Below are 22,108 nucleotides of genomic sequence, written 5' to 3' on the forward strand. Positions count from 1 at the left end.
GGTATATGGCTTCAGATTTTCCTTATGTGAAAATGATGACACTTTAAGTCATCATCCTTTGTATATGGGAGAAGACTCAAAAGCTTATCTTTTAGGGGGAAAAGGTTAATATTGAGTGTTAATAAAATGCTATTTCCACCACATTTTCCTGGAAGTGCTTTAGGGATTGCTGTGAGCATGTGTAAAAATGTGATGACAGCATTAGACCTCTTTTTCATAACTTTACAAGCTGGGAGGAGATTCAAGATAAAGAACAACAGCCCAAGGCTGATTCCTGTGCAGTGGAGGGCAGGTAGATCTCTGCTGACCAACCTTTTTAATATATCTTACACTAGACTAACTGTCCCTCTCATGTACTCTGCTTATCATCTGGATTTGACAATAAATGCAGTGACCACCCAGAACCACAGACCATAGTGAAAAATTACGGGATTTATAAAAAGAGAATTAACTGGCTACAATTAAGGATCAAGAACAACTCAAAGTTTTACAGTTAATTCTCTGAGCAGAATGGCTTCTTCTCAGCCATTCAAGCCTGTGGTCTCAGGCCTCTCTTTCTTGCTTTGAGCACCTCTTAGAGATTGCCCAAACCATCTGTGTTGTTTGGAATTTTGTTTAAGAGAAATGTTTTAAAATCAGAATTAGACCTAATGCAAGAATACTTTGTTCTATTAAACTGGCATTCCATGGTGTTCACCTTCCTGACCCAATCGCTGAAGACAAAGTGGGTGAATAAGCACATGTGACAAAGAAAGCTGATGGTGCCCGGCTATCAAAAGATACAGTGTCTGGGGTCTTAAAGGATTGAAGGTAAACAAGTGTCCATCTAGCTGAGAAGCAACAAAGCCCACATGGAAGAAGCACACCTGCCTGTATCACCACGAGGTGTAGAAGGGACCAGGTAATAGACTTCAAAGAAGAAAAAATCATATTTTGTGCTCACCTTCCCAATACTATCTCTGAAGACAAATGTGTGCATAAGCAAACGTGAAGAAAGCTGATGGTGCTCAGCTATCAAAATAAAGCATCCTGGGGTCTTAAAGGCTTGAAGATAAACAAGCGGCCATCTAGCTGAGAAGCAACAAAACCCACATGGAAGAAGCACACCAGCCTGTGTGATCACAAACTGTGGAAGGGAAGAGGTATCAAGCATCAAAGAACAAAAAAATTGTGAGTGACGGGAAGTGCGGATTGGGGACCCAAAGCCCATCTGTAGGCAAATGGACATCCAAGGAACTGGAAACACAAGGAATCTAGGATGGACATTCCCTTCAGGACCAGTGGTGAGAGTGGCTATACAGGGAGGGTGGGGTAGAAAGTGGGGGAGTGGGACCAATTATAGGGATCTACATATTATAACCTCCTCCCTGGAAGATGGATAATAGAAAACTGGGTGAAGGGTGATGTCAAACAGTGTAAGATATGACAAAATAATTTATAAATTATCAAGGGTTCTTGAGGGAGGAAATGAGCTGATGCCAGAGGTTTACGTGGAGAGCAAATATTTTGAGAATGATTGAGAGTAATATATGTTCAAATGTGCTTTAGACAATTGTGTGTATGGATTGTGATGAGTTCTATGAGCCCCCAATAAAATGATTTAAAAAAAAATAGGGCAAATAAATTAGAGTAGACAAATTTTTACTGCATCTCTTGTATTTGCTGGGAGCTATAAGATTTTTTATGTTTTGAGCAATGGAGAAGTTGGTTTCGAAGTGCCATGGAGCAGGTCTACTCCTACAGGGTCACTATGAGTCAGAATTGACTCATTGGGCTATATCAAGGTACATACGGTCTAATTCCTTGCCTTCTTCCATGGGACATATATAAGTAAACTGGCAATTTGATTATTGTACAAGTTTTCATGGATCTTTGGCCAAGAGGTGTAGTACCTTTATGTCTGTTTGGAGAAGAGGATCATGACTAGGCCAACTTATTATTTATGTTCTTTCACAGGTCTTAAAATAACAGCTTCTGTCAGATGGCATGGGATGTGAAATGATTTAGTCCCTCTATGTTTACTCAAATCATATCTTAAAGAATTCATATTAAAATTAACCTATTTTGAGTGAACTTGAATTAGTAATTCTCAAACTTTTGGGTTAGATCTTTATGCTAATAAAAATTATTAAGGAACTCAAAAAGTTTTCTGTATGCGGAATTGTAAGCTATTGGAAGTTAAAATATTAGAAATTATGATGAGATTAAAATTTTGCTCTAAATGATTAAAAACCTATTATATTGCTGCTTGTAATGTATAACGTTTGTTCCTAAAAAATGGAGGCAACATTGTCTTAACATTTATATAAATATTTTTAATGTCTGACAGCTATGTTCTCATACCTTCCTCTGTATTCAGTCTATTTTGATACCAGATGTCATGTGGTGAAAAAGGAAAAGTTTACAGTTTGTGAGCTCAAAGGCATGTGAGGATGCTGCAAGACTGAGTGGTGTTCCATTGTGTTAAACATTGTTAGTACAAGTCAGCTCTGACTCGACTGCACCTAACAACGAGAACGAGTCATGTTTTGATCTCAGAAACACCCAGAGAGAGGGTCCTAGATCATATTTTTGAGAACTACTGATCTAGAGTATTTGAGTGTTACAGTGGAAAATTATTTTTAACGTGCCTCAATAAAATGATAGTATATTGTATATACTTGAGGATAAGCCAAACCCTGAAACACCTAATTTTGCCACAAAACTGCATAAAGATGTGCTGAAAAACTCAGTTTATACACAAGTATTTAAGTATACTTTAATCTAATTGGATTGTGCTAGTTTTTATCAATAAAAGTAAGGAATAATGAACATGCTGGTCTTTCATATCATGATTTCAAGCTGATGTAAGTAAGCAGTTTTGAAGTTGTTCCAATAACGCACAAACTTCATAACAGACAAATTAATTTTTAAACCACGTGTTTAAATCAACAATTGGAATTTTGCTTTGATGTTTACAATATTTGATCTTTCTGGTAATTAGTTTAGCATGTTAAGTACATTTTAGTTTTGTGATGAGATGAGAACATCAACTATTAAGTTTTTGAATATCTTAATTCTAAAGATATATTTTATAATTAAGGCACAGAACACTTTATAGTTTTATAAATGTTTTTGACATTTAAAAAATTATAACTTTAATGGAAATATGCCAATTTAGGTTATGATACTATACATTTTTATGGCTCTATTTCTATTGACAGCATCTACTTTATTTGTAATTTGAAACATTTAAGTTACTTTGGTTCTTTATCTGTTTTCTCTTCCATTTGGCTGAAGTGATAGGATACCTATTATTCTGAGACAAGTGGTTTTATAGAAAAAGTAAGAACTTTGCCCCCAAATAAAAGGAAATGCTGACTAATGGACTAAATTACTATACAAACTTGTCTTATTTTTTAAATGTAATATTCTGTTATATTTTTGGTGAAACTATATGTAGCAAAAATACTGCTATTCTAGAGTTTCTAGACTTAATAAAGATCAGAGCCATTGGTTATATTCGTTGCATTGAGTAAACATTCTTGCTAAATCTATTTTAGTTCACTCCATTAACTTAAATCCCCTACACCCAGTCTTATCTGTGCCTTCAAACAAGGTGTTTGCCATTTGGTTTTATAAAGATAATTTTTACAAAGGAATGTATTTGTGGGTGACAGACTCTACTGTTTTATGTAAGCAATTTAAAGTTGACTAAAGCTATCTGGGAATGGCTTCAATTCAAGCTTTAAAGACCAATTCTGAGCTATTACCTTGGAGTGCTTCAGGGTCTATTGATCCCAGTAAGTCTGGATTCTATTAGAAAACTAAGTGTTATTTACTGTTGGATGAGAACTCACTGAAGGTTTAGATAATGTAAAGAATTCTATTTGTATTTGTCTTTCATGTAATAGGTGAAGTATTATAGACACTTAGCACCTGATCACTTGCTGCAAATATGTCATCGACTTGGGCCTCTTCTTGAACAAGAAATTCCTCAAAGTGTTCCTGGAGTACAAACTTTATTAGGAGCTGGAAGACAGTCCTTGCTGCGCACAAATAAAAGTATGACAACCTGTCAGAGGATTTACGTGTTCTTTTTAATCTTTTTTTGCGTGTGTTTATATCCTATTTTATATGGATAAAAATATATGTATTTAATAGGCTGCAAGCATGTCGTTTGGAAAGGTTCAGCTCTGGCTGCAATGCATTGTGGAAGACCACCTGAGTCACCAATTAACTATGGCAGTCCACCCAGCATTGGTGAGTTGTTTGAATTCATTACTTAGTTGATGTACTCTAGTTAACAAGATTGTTAAAAGTAAACACAAATGTTCATTGAGATCCTAGAATTTCATAGTAATTGTATATACATTATTCAAAAAGTCAACTGTTAAACAAGATTCTCTTTTACTTTAATATTACTAGTGAAGAAGTCATGAAAATGTGTTACATGTTTTATACACTGTACTTTATAGGTTAAATAGCTTATTTTTACCAAAAACAATTTGCTAAGATGTATATTATTAATTAATATTGACTTAATGAGTAACAGTGCCAAAATTCAGATTTGTTAAGATAATGGGAGTACAAAGAAGTCATTGTTCTTCTCAGTGTGGTTTGTTTTCTAGCGTTTATATTTTCAAAGAAAAACTGGTATAGGTTGAAGTGCCACCCAAGTTAATCACTTTACCTCTGTTAAACACTCTCTGTCTCAACTCTTGTCTCACTTGGATTACTAGTCCTGCTTCTTGTCTTCTACCCCACCCCTCTAGATGATAGATACCACATTCTCCTATACTAATATGGTAGTCAGTTCTACTTTTGCTTTGTCACTTAATAGAAAGTTAAGACTTTTTAATGCTTGTACACATACCTGACCAAGTCTAAACTCCTCTACTTGACTTTCTGAGGCCTTTATATTTTAATTATAATCTCTCCCTCTCACCCCTACCCTAGCAGCCTTCCTGTGCTGAATGTTATTTATTTTATCTGTTCAAATCCTCCTTATTTCATTCATTTAGGATGCTGACTCTAGTAATAGTTGTGTTTTCATAACTTTTGTGGCCAAATGGAATTCAATTAAAATACAAACTTTGTTTCTCAACATACGCTTCATCAAGGTCAAAACATTTTTTTAAACAATGATGCCAGCCATTTAGACAACTTCTAAAGAACTGAGACTGCTGGGAATTTATGCCACTGCATTATTAACTGAAGACAAATGGGTGCCCATAAGTTTAGACACAAACCAGAAATAACTATCAAGTCAGTTGTGATGCCTAATGATTTCTCTTTGAAACACCTGAAGGCATATTGTCATGGTAAAAAAGGACTCTGGAAAAAGTTTTTCTGGGCATTTTTCTGCTAAAGCTTTTACTTTTTCTCTAATTAATCTCATAATAGCAGAAGTTACTGGTCTTTGGCTCTCCAGAAAGTCAACAAGCAAATTACCTCGAACATCCCATTAGCCTGTTGCTATGACCTTGATTTTGATTGGTTGGCTTTTGTTTTGACTGGACCACTTAAATTTTTGGGTAGCCATTTCTTTGTGTATTGTCTTCAGGATAGTACTAGGGAAGTAAATCATTTTTTATCTGTTGACAGTTACTTAAAGAAATGCCTTAAGATCTTGTTACCACACCTTTAAGTTTTCCAGTGGAATCTGTGCTTTCCTGCAGTTGACCTGGGCCCAACAATTTTAGTACACACTGAGCAGAAACTTCGCTCCGCTTTAGTGTTTCAGTCAGAATTGTGTAAGCTGAACCCGTTGCGATATCTGTGATGTTGGCTATTAATTTTGGGTTCTGATCAATTAGATCAAATTGAAACTGCCAGCTGCTCAATGGAGAAAGTTGAGGCTTTCTATTTCTGCAAGGCGTCACAGGCAGTTATGCTTTGGCCTTTAAGGGTCACCATGAACCAGAATTGACTCTCTGGCAGTGAGCTTGAGTGTTTTTTCAGTTAGGGCATGTACAAGATTGTTGCATGGCCTGTTGCTGCAGGCTTCTTCAACATGTCTCTTCACTTAAATCAAGTTTTCGATTTGTAAGCTGCTGGCTTCTTGTAGCACTGTCCTCACAAATTAGCATTATAATCCTTCTGAAACATCGAAGATTTCACCATTCTTCTACCCAAGCTTCACCGTAAATTTTTGCTTCAATTTTAGCAGAATTCATGTTGTTTTGAGAAGGGCTTCCCCCCACCAAAACAAATGTGCTCTCCTTCGTAGTGCCTCAAAGAGGATAGTTGTATGAGTTTTTTGGTGTCGCTCCCCCCTAAAAATGAGATCCATGCTTAGCTTTTTCATAATACTTTCCATGTACTTTGGAAGACCTCATGTATACTCTGTTCATTTTTTAACCATTTTTACTGCCCCTATTTTGTATTTTATCTTTGATATTTCTTGAAGTAGCATAGAAATGGCTTTTAAAATATACAGCGTGACAGTCTTTGGTGTTTCTCTGGACTGTTTAGTCCTTTATATATAACTATTGAGAGATACGGATACGGATTTAACTGTTACTACTTTGAAGATTAACTTCTTTGATTGCTTTTATGATTTTCTTTTTCTCTTTGGTTTTCAGTTTGGCTATCCTATTTCTTTTTTTAAATTTTATTTCTTGATGTCAATATCTTTATTACCTTGCTTGAGGTTTTGTACTTGAATCTGTAATGTCTTTTGTTGATTCTGAAAAATCTTTGCTATTTTGAAATATTACTGTTTCATCTGGATTCAGAAATGCCACACAAATGTTAAACAAATGCTACACTTCCTTGTTTTATTTTATCATCTCTCTTCGGTATTTGTTTCCGTTTGCTTTCTGTGGGACATTCTGGGTGACTTCCTTTGACTTATTTTTCCAAAGTCCTTGTTAATAAAGTAGCCTACGTAATATTTGCATGGAGGACAAGCATAGACTTTATTTTTAAAACACATTGTCTTTGTTAAGTAATGGCTTCTATAAATTTTCTTACTATAACGAACAGTTGATTACTAGGAACAATCAATTTAAGACGGGTTATGTCTGCTCTCAGAAATTATATAAAGGATACATTTGCTGAAAGGGTGGAAAGATGAAACATCTTGGGAGAGTTTCCCTTTAGGAAAAATTTATCACTACAAAATTATGTATTAGTACTATAAAGGGAATGCAGTTTGTTCTTTCAACACATTGTCAGGCAGCCCTGTGGTAGGCAGTAAAAGTGTAAGAATGGTTGATGGTAAATAATTATCCTTTTAACCTGTGATGTGAAAAATTTCATTCTAGATACTATTGTAAGCACTTTCTGTTCTAGAACCTCAAATAATCTATAGGTGGGAACTATTACAAAGGAGAGTGAAGGTTTAGGAACTTGACTAAAAGTAGACATTCAGTTAGTTGGAAAGACAGGATTTACCTCAGACTTGACCCCATTAGGTTTAGCATTATTCCTACCAAATGAAAAATTTCTGTGATAACACTTGGATTGTCAAGAAAATCAGAAGCTCTAGTGACACTCTGGGAAAAAGATAAGGCTTTCTGTTTTTATGAAGATTTACAGCCTTGGGGGAATCATTGATCGATAGATCTTTAATAATACTGCCAGTGTTTATCTCACACACTACCATTAAGCTGATTCTGACTCATAGCAACCCTGTAGCTCATTATAGTAGAACTCCTTAGTGTTTCTGACAGGGTACAACCCACTGCCATCAAGTTGATTATGACTCATGTTGACCTTAGAATTTTCAAGGCTGTAAAATTTAGGGGAGCACACAACCTCATCTTTCTGCTTTGGTAGTTTGGAACGGCTAACTTTGAGGTTAGCCATCCAATTAGTGCTTACTGGACAATGCCACCGGCGCTCCCTGACATATGGGCACAGGGATTATAAACATGACAAAAGGTCTTGGGTTTTGGGTCAAAGTAGAAAAATATGACTGGGATATTCAGGTAATATTTCCAAGGATTTAAATATTACTTTTTGAAAAGTATATTTACAAGGTTTTAAAGTTTGAAATACAAGAGTTTTTTTATTAGAAAATCTTAGTTTGCATAACTCTTTGTAGTTGCTTTTATTTGTTGAAACAACTTGAGATGTTGAATTGAGCAGTGACAAAGCTTATTTCATAGACTAGTATGTCTTGTTAAAGTTGACCTTGAATGTAGGCTTGTCTTGTCTTAAAAAGGAATGATAGGATGGTGATGAGAAGAAATTATTTAATCAGATTTCTTGACAGAATAGTTTGCGGACATAGCACAGTATATCACAGTGTAGGTCGTTTATCAGTATAGGTCAGATTTTTTCTTTTAATGTGACCTTTTATAGTACTGATTGTTTTTATCTTTACCATCATCTCTCTGGTTACCTTTGAAGGTTTTCTTTGCCCTTTGTTGCTACCAAGTGGCGATGAAAATAAGTAAATGCTTTAGTTTTTACATAAATTATAGATGAGTAATAAAGCTAATAAACATTTTAATTTGGGGATAGATGACGTTTGGGATGGTTTTTCTATGAACTGTTTCTTTTGGGTTAATAAATACTTATAGAAAAATTGCAGATATTTTGAAGAGTCACTATATACGCTCTCCCAGTCTTCCCTATTGTTAACAGTCTTATGTTAAAACTAAACTCATTGCTATTGAGTCAGTGCTAACTCATAATGACCGTGTAGGGCAGAGTAGAACTGCCCTGTAGGGATTCTAAGGCCCCATCTTTTCCCACGGCGTGTGTGACTGGTGGATTTAGACTATTGGCCTTGTGTTTGTAACCACCAGGGCTAATAATCTTGTATTATCTGCTCTATTTCTCAGGTACTGGAAACATATACTGACTGGTAGATTGCTATTGCTTGAACACCAGGTTTTATTGAGATTATACCCAGTTTTCCCATGCTTTTTTGTTTCAGTTTCTATCTAAGATAATAGATGTATTTTGAATGTGTTTGGTTTTTCTTTTTCCATTTGGAGCAAATGTACTGCTGTACTTTAGGATTTTGTAAGACCAGAGTAATGACTACACTGGAAATACATTTCTTAGCATATGTAAACTATTAAAGGTTTTTCGTGTTTATTTCAAACTTAAGCATCCCTATTTAGGTTTTTCACGTTTATCTTAGCCTTAAGCATCCCTAAAACTAACCATGAGAAACCTGTTATTTCAAGCCTGAAGCCTGGAAATAATTTTATTCTAGACTTATTGTTCCTTCAATAAGGAGAAAAATAAATCTCAAAGTGACTTTAAAGAAAGTAAGTTTTATGAATTGGTCAGTTCATTACACTTAGAATATTGAAATCTGTATCTGTACATTTTAAGTACTCCATAATCTTGCCCTGTTGCTACTTACTTGGTTTCATTATCTGCCTATCAAACTTTAGTAGGAGCCAAAGTTGAGCAAGCAGTTGGCAATTGGATGCTTAGAGGTTAGAAGTTCATATCCACCCAGTGACTTCATGGAAGAAACACCTCGCAAACTATTATCACAAAGTTTACCTGCCAGAAAAACCTCTGGCACATTCTATTTTTTAAGACCATGGGGTCACCAGGCCTCACATTAGAATGGACTTTAGGGCAATAGGTGTTTTTTGTTTTGTGGTGGTGGCGATTCTTTGTAAATCCCATTGACTATACCATGCATGCTTTGATAGAAAATTTGAAAATTAAGGTAGGAAATCCAAAGTAGCTCGCTAGATAGAATCTTAGTATTACAAAAACAAAATAACCCACAAATTTTGTTACTACCAACTTGTAACTCATGTTCTATGGAAGAGACATGTGAGTGGGGACTCGGGTTAGTAGCACTTACTTTTCAAGATACTAAAGAATTCGTAGCCTTGCCTCTTCTCCTACCTCCTCATCACATTGCATAGATATAGATATATTCCAAACAAACTCATTGCTCTCAAGTCAGTTCGTTTTGACTTAGAGATCTTAAGGTTAGGACAGAGAACTGCTCCTGTGGGTGTTGGTTTTCATATTTAGTTTACTATTGTGTAAACAACCCTACTTTAAAAAATAAATGGCCATGCTGGGAGAACAGAAGAGACTTAGATACATTAAAGCAGTTTTTAAAATTAAGTGGGAATTCATTTAGTGTATTTTTTTGCAGGGGCAGTGAAATATTTCATGTGGCTCATTTAGCCAGTTTGCCGCTCACCCCAAATGCCTTTTTTTTTGCATGGGTCTAGTCTGAAGATTGGGAAGATATTGATAGGATTCGTCTGTAATTGTGAACAGGATTCCCTGCAGTGCCATTCTGCTGTGTTTAAAATGAGGCCTCTCTAAAGTAAGAGAGGGAGGTCTCATTACCAACAAGAGCCAGGGGTGAAACATAGCCTTTGAACCCCAGGTCCCTGCACAAGAACCTTCTCGATCCAGAAGACATCTGTACCATCAGGGCAGGACCCAGTCAGAGCATGGCACATAGTTCTGGGTTTCCCAAACCATAGTGAAAATCAAGATGATTGCTTTTATGCAAAAGGATGTCTTGTGTAGTTGGGTGCCTTTGGACACTTAAATGGGGAAGTTGGGCTTGCTGACCCAGGAAAGTGGAGATGAATACCTTCCATCTGAGGCTTACTGAATTGGGCTGCCTCTGGACACTTAATTCAGGGAACAGGATTTGTGAGTGTGGGAGCTTGAGTTGAATGCCTTTAGGTTGAAGCTTACAGAGGAATGGTATGCCCCTTTGGGTGTTTATTCACCGGCCTGAAAGAACTTTGTTGCATGTCCTAGTAAAACAGTTCTATCCTGAGCATTTTTCACTGGTATTACAACCTGTTACTTTCCTTAATAAACCCTCAATTAAGAATTTTGTCCTGAGTTCTATGTAGCCATTGCAATGGCTACTAGATCCTAGAGAGGTAAAATAGAGAACATTAATTAAGACAACACAATTTGACTTGTGGAAAAGGTGGTAATGTATTAAAGTTTTGGTGATCACTCTGTCAATCTTCATTATGTTTACTGTACTATCAAAATAAGTTTTTGTATCTCTAGACCATCCATTTCTTTGTCTTGTCTTATTGCTTCTTCTGTGGTAGGCTTGGTGTTTATCTCTGTACTCTTCTTGGCTGGGGGAAAATGTCTATTCTTTAAAAATGTGAATGTGTAAAGAAATGACCCTACCAGGAACTTCATTTTATTACCCAAACATTGATATCAAGAAACAATTGTTTGAACAGAGTAAGGGGATGCTGCCTGGTTTAAATTTCATAAAGGTGTGCATCAGGTTGGTATCCTTTCACTGTATTTAATTTGTGCTGAGCAAATAAGCTGAGAAACTAGACGATATGAAGAAGAATATGGCCTCAGGACTGGAGGAACATTTATTTACAACCTGTGATATGTAGGTGACACAATCTTGCTTACTTAAAGAGGACGTGAATTGATAGAGAACTATAGCTTTGAGTATGGGATGTACCTCAAAAAATAAAAATTAAAAGATCCATCATAAATGGAGAAAAGATTGAAGGACTTCATTTTGTGGCTCCACAATCAATGCAGGTGGAAGCAGCTGCCACGTAGCCAAATTACAAAAGGCATTGGGCATGCCTGTCTGTTGCACAAGACTTCTTTAAAGTGTTGGAAAAGCATTTATGTTACTTTGAAGACTAAAATACTCCTGACCCAAAGAGTTGTATTTTTAATCGCCTCATCAGCATGAGAAAGTTGGACAATGAATAAAGAAAACTGGTGTGTTTTGTCTTAATCTCTACTTTTATATTTAGGTTCTAGTATCCATTGCAAGGACTACACAGAACTCACAGACAATATAATTCGTTGTTTATCAGAGCATGTTACAAAGCTCTTTGAAGTTGGCTAATAAAGGCCCAAAGGGGCATACCACTATATTTTTCTTTAGTTATTAGATTATTTTAGAAGTTGAAGGCTCACTAAAATATTAGTGTGTAATATTTATGAATCATACACTTAACAATTTGTGATTTAATTATTTGCCATAAATTCAATAAACTATTAGATCCTAGTATCTGATTCCTTCTCTTTTCTAGTAGACTATTAAATCTTAATACCTTCCCTGTTTCTCTTCTATTGTGCTTTATCCCCATGTTCCACTTATTAATTACATTTAATTTTAACTATATGAGCACTCAATTTTCTACTGTTTAAATTTTTTTCTAGTCATAATTTTATAGTCAGATTTTTACTAGGTTGAATAATTTCTGACATGGTTTTCTTCTTATATGAGACTTGTCTTTTCCTGTGTCTTCTAAAGAGCATTCGTAATTTTCTTTTTAAGGGTATGAATGCTTTCCTTAATCTGTTTTAAAACTTGAAAGCCCATTTAGCAATGAACTGAATAGCTGGTAAGCAATTTCTTAAGTTCCTTAAGAAAGTTACAGGGAAATGATCTCTTCCACAAAAGAATATTAAAATATATTAGTCAAAAAGATCCAACTAATTTTAGTTAGATTTATTTTATAACAAGATTTGGTTTTTCAAGAATATATATATTAGTATATAATACCCTAACTAAAATACTTTGTCTCCTGCTTTTCATAGCAATTCTACAAGATACTACTCACTTTATTATGAAGAAACAAGCCTAGAGGGGTAGAAACCCACTCAAGTTATATACTTGATTATTTTCCTTCAAATCTTGGTTTTTACTTTATATCTAATTTACATAAAGCACCTGGTGTTTTGCATTTTCAGTTCTTCCATCTATGCACTAATTATGGAGCCCTGGTGGTATAGTGGTTAAACATTGGCTTGTGATCTGCATGGTTGGCAGTTGGAAACAACCAGCAGCTCTAAGGGTGGAAGACTAGGCTTTCTACTCAAACAGCTACAGTCTCAAAAACCCACCAGCCTTATAAGTCAACATTGACTTGGTGGCAGCGAGAAAGTATTGTGTACATTAAATATTTTGGTTGTAAACAGCTTCTGAAAAATGTCTCTAGGTTAGCATAACATGTAACAGACAAACATGTTCTTTGAAGATTTTATCTAGCCAGATATCAGTATTTAAATTAGAAGAAAAACACAATTAAAAAAAACAAAAAACTTAGAAATCGCTTGGTGTTGAATTGATGTAACTTTTTTTTATGTAACTTCTTTAAAAGGAAATTTTGTCTTTAAAACCTTTGATTGCTTTTGCAAAATAAACTTTTGCTTTCATTCATATCCCTTTAATTTTCTATGTAAATGAGGCAGTACTGTAATACATTAGCCCAAAGTAAATCTTTTTATACTTTCAACATTAAAGACTCTTTATTTGTTGCTTTAAATATAGTGCAAAATGTTTAACAATAGAGTGGGTAGAGTTCAGTCTGCACCCTATTTTCTTAATTTCTTCTTAAGACAATTGCCTTCCTGTGTCCTGTGTGCTTACATACTAGACTTTTAAAAAAATCATTTTATTGGGGGCTCATACAACTCTTCTCACAATCCATTCATCCATCTATTGTGCCTAACACATTTGTACATTTGTTGCCATCATCATTCTCAAAGCATTTTCTTTCTACTTCAGCCCTTGGCATCACCTCACCCCCCCCCCACGAACCCTTGATAATTTATAAATTATTATTTTGTCATATCTTACACTGTCCAATGTCTCCTTTCACTCATTTTTTAGTTGTCTGTCCTCAGGGAAGGCGTTATATGTAGATCCTTGTGATCAGTTTCCCCCTTCTACTCCACTTTTCCCTTCCTCTCTTCGTATTGCTACTCTCATTATTAATCTTGAGGGGTTTATGTGTCCTGGATTCCCGGTGTTTCCAGTTTTTATCTGTACCACTGTAGATCATCTGTTAAAACCAGATTGCTGTGGTAGAATTGGGATCATACTAGGGAGGGAGAGGACGCATTAAAGAACTAGAGGAAAGGTGTATATTTCATCAGTGCTATACTGCACCCTGACTGGCTCCTTCCCTCCCTACAACCTGTAAGAGGATGTCCCATACTGGACTTTTAAAATCCAGCTTGAATACATTGCTTTTCTAGCCTCAAGCCATTGCACAAACCTCTCTAGAGCATTATTTCTCAAAGTGAATGATACTATCCCTTGAGGAGCTCTGGAAAAAACCCAAGGAGGGTTACAAAAGCTGATACTTTTATCTTAAGAGTGTGAGCTATAGTACAAAAGTTTGTAATTGCCAGGGGAAACTTAGGTTTGTTTTTTCCCTGAAAAGGGGCAAATAGATCAAATAAATTTGGGAACCTATGGTCTAGAATATGTTTCCCTTCTCATTAACATTCATTTTTTAGGTATTGTTAGTTTTTTCAGAAACATCTGCCCTTATTCTTACCTCCCCTCCCAGTATATTTAAGACCCTTTGCTGTATATTTTGAGATTTGTGTGTACTTTGATAACACTTGCAGTTTTAAGTCCTTGATTTATGTATTTTTCCGTTTGACTACTATCCTGTTGGTGCTCAGTACCATGTCTCTTCTTTTTGACTGTTACATCCCCTAGATGTGGTCTGTATAGGAGCCCTAAAAATGTTTTTAGATTAAAATTTTAATGATACTAAGGTTTTTACAATAAGAATAAAAAATTTAAAAACAGGGAAAATATTTTTATTAAAAGAAGTATTATAATTTTTTTTACCTTGGTGTTGAACTAGTTTCCAGGTAAGAGGCGAAAGAGTAAATACAGTTATGCCTCAATTGTCAAACTTAACTCCAAATTAGTGTTCAAACAACAAGAACTTTGAGCACTGACTTATTTTTCCCTTCAATACTGGAACACCAAATAATTGGTTTTGAGGCCCAATAATTAAACTCTCATTAATTCATTTTTCCAAGACTTTTACACAAAGTTAACAGTCCTAGGTTGTGGAAATACTCCTAAACATCTCAAACACAATAGGCACAGTACAATAGATACCAAAACCTAAGAAAGTAAATAAATTATTTTTTACTGCATTTTTGTGGGATTTTGGAATGGCACACTAACATGAGCTTCACTTTGCATCCAATTTTAACTATAATTCGGATATTTATTATAGTTGCAAATATTGGACCTTTTTTTTTTTTCAGTGACAGGAGGTAGATGATTCAGAGATGAGATGGTGCTAAAGAAATAAACCAGTTTTTATCTCAAATTATCTTTGGCCTCTAAAACTTTGTGGTTGTCAAATTATGACTGTATTAGCAACCCCCAAAATTATCAGGTTTCTTCCCATTGTGGTTTTTATAGTAAATTAAATGTCAAAAATTCTTCCTAATATAGGAGGTTTAATACTAGAGAGAGCTCTTACTTTAGGTTTAAAATTAGAGAGAACCTCCTACGTCAGCCTCTACTTTGATGCCTACTTGAACAGCTTCTTTGGGTTTTGTAATTAGCCATCTTTTGTGACCCAAATAGTTGATTCTTTGCATTATTATGGTTGTCTAAAACAAATGAGGCTATGTAATTTTTGGCTTGTTAAGTACTTAAATCACAAAATACATTAATCTGAAAGAAATTCTTATATCACCAACACCTTTTGTACACAACTATTTAGACTTGCAGTGAGCTCTGGATATCCTTTGCATAGAAATTTATCTCAATGTATGTAACATTTCATTGGGAAAATGTCTTACCTGTATTTTTTAAAATCATTTTTTAGGGACTCATACACTTCTTATCACAATCCATACATACATCAATCGTGTAAAGCACATTTGTACATTCATTGCCCTCATCATTCTCAAAACATTTGCTCTCCACATAAGCCCCTAACATCAGCTCCTCATTTTCCCCTCCATCCTGCTCCCCCATCCCTCGTGAACCCGTAATGTATAAATTATTATTTTGTCATATCTTGCCCTGTCTGTCTCTCTTCACACACTTCTGTTGACCGTCCCCCAGGGAGGAGGTCACATGTAGATCCTTGTAATCGGTTCCCTCTTTCCAACCCACCCTCCCTCTGCGTTCCCAGTATCGCCACTCATACCACTGGTCCTGAAGTGATTATCTGCCCTGGGTTCCCTGTGTTTCCAGTACCAGTCTGTACCAGTGTCCATCCTCTGGTGTAGCCAGATTTGAGAGGTAGAATTGGGATCATGGTAGTGGGGGACGCGGGGAGAAAGCATTTAGGAACTAGAGGAAAGTTGTATTTTTCATTGTTGCTACATCGCACCCTGTCTGGCTCATCTCCCCAAGACCCATCTGCAAGGGGATCTCCAGTGGCCTACAAATGGGCTTTGGGTCTCCACTCCACACTGCCCCCCCTCATTCACTGTGGTAAGATTTTTTGTTCTGATACCTGATCCCTTCGGCACCTCGTGATCACACAGGCTGGTGGGCTTCTTCCATGTGGGCTTTGTTGCTTCTAAGCAGGATGGCTGCTTGTTTACCTTTAAGCCTTTAAGACTACAGACATTATCTCTTTTGATAGCCGGGCACCATCAGCTTTCTTCACCACATTTGCTTATGCACCCGTTTTTCTTCTGCAATCCTATCATGGAGGTGTGCAGCCAATGATAAGGTTGTTTATTATTTGATGTCTGATAACTGATCCCTTCGGGACCACTCAATCACACAGGCTGGTGTGTTCTTCCATGTGGGCTTTGTTGCTTCTGAGCTAGATGGCCGCTTGTTTATCTTCAAGCCTTTAAGACCCCAGACACTATCTCTTTTGATAGCCGGGCATCATCAGCTTTCTTCACCTCATTTACTTTTTCACCCGCTTTGGCTTCAGCAGTTGTGTCGGGAGGGTGAGCATTGTAGAATGCCAATTTAATAAAAGAAAGTATTCATGCATTGAGGGAGTGCTTGAGTAGAGGCCCAAGGTCCTTCTGCCACCTTAATACTAAACCTGTAAATATAGACACATAGATCTATTTCCCCATCCTCATATATATATTTGCATGTACATGTCTTTGTCTAGACCTCCATAAATGCCCCTTGACTCCTAGCTCTTTCCTCCATCTCCCTTGACTTTCCTCCTGCCTTACTACCATGCTCCGTCCCACCTGGTCTACAGCTATACCTCTTCTCTACGCAACCCTACCCTTGATCATTCCCCACCAGGCCTGCCATTCCTTCCTCACTACCATTTTGGGTCCCATGTTGTTCCCTTGTCCCTGTGTTTGTTAACACCATTTCCTTACCACGCCCCCCACCACCCCCTACCCCAAGTCCCCCCTACCCCCCTGAACTATTGGATCCCATTGTTTTTCCTCCAGATAGTTCATTCAGCCTGTTCTATTCAGACAGACCTGTGGAGACAACATGCACGAAAACAAGACAGAGGAAAACAAAGCAAGAGTATACAACCAGACAACAACAACAAACCACTGACAAAGAACACAACAAAACACATCAAGAAAGAAAAGCTTGTAGTTAGTTCAAGGATCATTTGTTGGCCTTTAGGAGTGTTTTCCAGTCTGTTGGGGCACCACGCCCTGGCCCCAAAGTCCACTTTCAGCATTCCCTGGGGACCTTGCCACTCCATTCCCTTGCTGTTCCGCTGCACTCCCCCAGTGCTTTGCCTTGGTGTGGTGGGATCAGATCAGGTGTAATTCCCACACTGTGTCTCCAGTGCTGTCCCCTGTATTGCCCTTGGTCACTGAGGGGCATCATGTCTCATAGTGGGGCCAGCCATGTTGTTCTCTCTGTGGACTGGCTGCTCTACTCAGGAACATCATCCTCACGGCCTGGTGGGCCAGGCTGTGCTTCACTCTCTCCTCCTCCCCCTTCATCTGCTCCTGTGTGCTCTGATCAGATGTGTTCATCTCCTGGAGCTGCAGAATCAATGTCCTTTGAAACAAATTCTTCTTGGGGGAGGGGAAGGAATCCACTTAATTTTTGGTGGTGTGGCTAGCCTCCCAGACCTCTCCACTGGTTCCCTACTCCACGCCGGATATTGCATTCACACCTTGCGGCACTGGGTTGAAGTCTGGTCCCACTTTCCCTGTGGAAATATAAATAATACTCTCCCCTTGGGTGTGTTAGTGAAAGCAAATGTTTTGAAAATGATGAGGGCAACAAATGTACAAAGGTGCTTGACACAATGGATATATGTATGGATTATGATAAGAGTTGTATGAGCCCCCAATAAAATGATTAAAAAAACATTTTATTTGCTTTATTTCTAAACCTAAATTTTTAGTAGTACAGTTCATAAATTCAACAAATGCAGAAATGATAATTTACTAAGTAGCAAATTATGGTTGTCAGTTCTTATGCTATTCAAAGAAAGAAACTCCAACATTCTGATGTCCAACTCTCTTCCCTAGTGGTAGTTTTTAATATTCTAGTCAGAGAAGACAAAGTAAACAATGACCATAGTAAATGTGATATCCAGTGGGTTATGTTGGAAAAAGTATAAAGCTGTATGATGATTCAGGATTATCGGTGGGAGGAAGGGATGGGTTACAATTGTCAATGAGCTGAACAAGTTAGAATTGAGAAAGGTGATAGACACAAGAGGAAAGACTGCAACGGCTATTGAAAATTCGTCCATATAAGGAGAATATTCTAGGTACAAGGAAGGAATGAAGGCCAGAATTAGGAGCATGCGCAATACAATAGTTGGAGCAGAAGTAGCAAGTGCAAAGACAAGATAATGCAAAATCTTGGTAGGTTGGTAGAATTACGTACTTGGTAAAGTTTTGAACAGAACAATGATATTAGAGGGTAACCAATTAAGGACACTTTCTCAGTTCTCTAGACTCTGTCTATAGGTTACCTTTGAGTTGGCTCTGAAGGATAAGAAACTTGCCAAGTATTGAAGGTAAGAGATATTTTTTTGGCAGAGTTAATTTAAGAATTTTTTTACCACTCTATTTATGCAAATAAATGTACTTTCAAAGCAAAGCCATTTGTGCTACTTGATTTAAGATTAAATTATCATAATGTTGTATGAAGAGCTTAATCCTGTGTGACCCCCATTGTAACCTGTTAACTATAACTTGTAATTGCTAAACTGTGATTGGTTAAAAATTGGTGTTGTAATTTAATAAAATCTAAGGGATGCTTCTCTTTCATTAAAAAAAATCCAATTAGTCTATTATAAATTAAAGTGACAAATAATAGCCAATTGCCTTTCGGCCATAAAACTGTAAATTAGTTTGTGTATCTTACGAACTAGACTCATTTGTATATTTTTTATTTAAAAGATTCTGTACACAGTTGTGGGAAATATGCATGAGATGATTTTGTTCTTAAAGCACTTAAATCTAATGGGAAAGATAAACAAATGGCATAATAAAGCAAAAAGTGAGTTCACTGAATTGAACTCACAGTTCTCTCCGTGTTGGTGAAACATTTCTACCTCTTCATCTGGCCAAGCCTTTTTGTCGGCTCACCCTACTCACTTTGACATCACGAGTGAACTACCCTTTATATACACCATTGTCTTGTAGTTACTAAGTTTGAACCACCAATTTATTACTTGGGCCTCTTCGTAATGTTCTCTGTGTATCATAGATGTTCAATAGTTAATTGGTAGTTAAGAAACTGTAAACACAATAAGAAATACTGGTGGTGTAGTGGTTAAATCCTTGGCACACCTAACCAAAAGGTTAAAGAATTGAACCCACTTGGCATAAAGACTACAGCGTAGAAAGCCTTGTGGGGTCATAAGGTAGTAGATGTGCTCCATGGAACATCAAAGTCTGCTCCTTGGCATCTAGTAATAGTAATCCTTTACCTCGTGTTATAGGTATCTTTCTGAATTATTTTATTTTAAAGTTGGACCCCTTTTTGAAAGGGGCATTTTGAAATGTTTAATTGACCTCCAAAATGAAAGGAATATTCAAGTCAAAGATTTAGTAACTGTTCTGCTTGGGAGAGCAAACATTAAAAGGTTTTTGTTTTCCTTAGAAAATACTAAAATGTGTCATGCTGAGCAAATGTATAAGCTTATGTTACATAAACACTAATGACCTCTGGAGTTGAGTTCTGGTTCACAAATAGTATTCATAACAAATCCATCTTAAAAATTATGGCATACGAGTGTGCTCTAAAAAGTTCCTGAAAAATTCTGTTGTCTTCTATTCCAAGTTCTACAAACTTTGATTCCCTCTCGTGTGTGCACATTACATTGTCATTGAGAAATAATAGTTTTGATGTTTTAATTGTTTTCAGCCATTCTAACTATGCAAACAAACCTGAACAGTGTTAAATATTTTTATAAAATGTATTATTTTGAGAATTAAAATTTTTTGAATGAAGGGATTTAAAGTGCATTTTTGACATGATAGTACTGTCCGTGTTTTTGTGATGTGTGAACACTGATTTTCTTATAGAACAGACAAGTAAATCTGAGATGTCAGTGTTGTCATTTGGATAAGATGATTTGAGTTCTTGCTTGACAGAACAATTGATGCCTGTGGCTTTGTGTGGTTCTTGATCTAAAGCAGCTTGGAGTCAAATCATTGGAAGAGTTTCTTTTATAAGGCCATTTCTATACATAAAGGAAAAATATGTCAGGGACTAAACTATGATGGAAATTTATTGAATCACTGTTAAATTATTGTCTAACTAACTTGAGCCTAAGTATGTTAATTAACACTGTCATCTCTTAGATTTTACCACTTGTTGATATAGATTGTTGTACAGAATTTATATGCGAAGAGCAAAAGAAGTAACTCATTAGAATATAAAATGATTAGTATAATATACAAGTTTAATTTTTCTTTCACATTGCCTTAGAATTTGCAGATCATTCTTTTAAATTTCTAATCCAAAATTTTTATTGTATATGAATAACAGACTAATTCTGATACTCTTTGTAGTATAGCTGAGATATTTATATTTCTTCAACTTTGGGAAATGATGGGTGGACTATAGACTCTGGTTAAATAAATACTAAACTCAAAACTCACTGCCATTGAGTTGATTCCAACTTACGGTTGTCCTACAGGTCAGGGTAGAAGTGCCCCTGTGGATTTCTAAGACTAACTCTTTATGGGAGTAGAAAGCCCCATTGTTTTCCCATGGAGTGGCTGGTTGACTTCAAACTGTAAATTTTGCAGAACGTAGCCCATGGAGTAACCCCTACACCACTAGGGCTTCTTAAATAGTAGATAAATTTAATTGGGGTCTGGGTACTAAATTAATGTACAAAGCTATAGTGCTGTCTATCCAATGGTAATGGTGTTTAAAAGCAGGGAGGAAAAAACACCTATATAAAGAAATAATGCTTAAGTTGAATAATGTGCCTACATATCAATCCAGTCTGTATTTGAGTACCTTCTTTGTCCATAAATTATCAGCGTAGATGGTAAACAGTGGTTACAATAATAATTTAGATGAACCCAAACTGGACTGGAGTCAGCAGATTAACAATCGAGTCAGAGATAAACTTCAGTCAGAATTTGAAGTCAGCTGTGCATTGAAGAGTTAACAGTTTCTAGAGAAGGAATCTTGCAGACTTTTGGCAGAGATTCTCAGTATAGTTTATAAAAGTGAATTATTCATCTGTCTTCATTGATTATAAAAAAATGTTTCAAATATAATCTGTCAAATTCAGTGTTCAAGTGTTGTTGGTTTATAAAAAGTAAAAATCACTAGGTCCCTTAAAAAAATTTTTTTATCTGCCTTGGCATGGAGCTCAGGTGGATATCATGTTGGGCTGCCTAACCTCAGAGTCAGTAGTTTGAAACCACCAGCTGCTCTCCGGGAAAGAGATGAAACTTTCTACTCCCATAAGATTTTTTTGAAACACAGGCAGCTTTGCTATTTGTTGTAGTCAACTGGATGGCAGAGAGTTTAGCTTTTGGTTATTGTAAGAAAAACTACTTCATATGGACATTTAAAAATTTTTTTTTGAGAAATCTATAAAATTCTGTTTTTTTTTTCTAGTGGACTAGCCAAAAAGATAATGGATTATACATTGAGCTGGTATAGTGGGTTACACATTGAACTAACCCAGGTTGGTGGTTCTCACCTACCTGTAGCTCTGCAGGAGAAAGGTGAAGCTTTCTACTCCTATAAAGATTTAATATCAGAAACCCATAGGCACAGTTCTACTCTGTCTTTGCAATGGTCTCTATTAAATGGAATCAACTCAATGGAAGTGAGTTTGAGCCAAAGAAATTCTGACTTATGATGACTCGTTTTTTATTTCCTGTAATCTTTATGCAACAGAACTTATCTTGTGGTAATTTGACAGTTACGGGTTGGACTGTGAAGCAGTTGTAAGGATGGTAGCTTTAACTCGCCCAGCTGCCTCTTGGGAAATAGAAC

General features: G+C 36.3%; 1 protein-coding gene across 4 annotated transcripts in view; it reads left to right on the plus strand.

The window, feature by feature from the left end:
• PHIP (PHIP subunit of CUL4-Ring ligase complex) overlaps nt 1–22,108 on the plus strand; it is a 121,135-nt gene that overhangs the window by 11,483 nt on the left and 87,544 nt on the right. For all 4 annotated transcript variants that reach the window (XM_075554861.1, XM_075554862.1, XM_075554860.1 and 1 more), the window contains 2 exons: nt 3,894–4,044; nt 4,144–4,242. In XM_075554861.1, coding sequence (XP_075410976.1) covers nt 3,894–4,044; nt 4,144–4,242 — 250 coding nt within the window. The remainder of the gene's footprint in view (nt 1–3,893; nt 4,045–4,143; nt 4,243–22,108) is intronic.

Source organism: Tenrec ecaudatus, chromosome 7, assembly GCF_050624435.1.
Source record: "Tenrec ecaudatus isolate mTenEca1 chromosome 7, mTenEca1.hap1, whole genome shotgun sequence".
Lineage (NCBI taxonomy): Eukaryota > Metazoa > Chordata > Mammalia > Afrosoricida > Tenrecidae > Tenrec > Tenrec ecaudatus.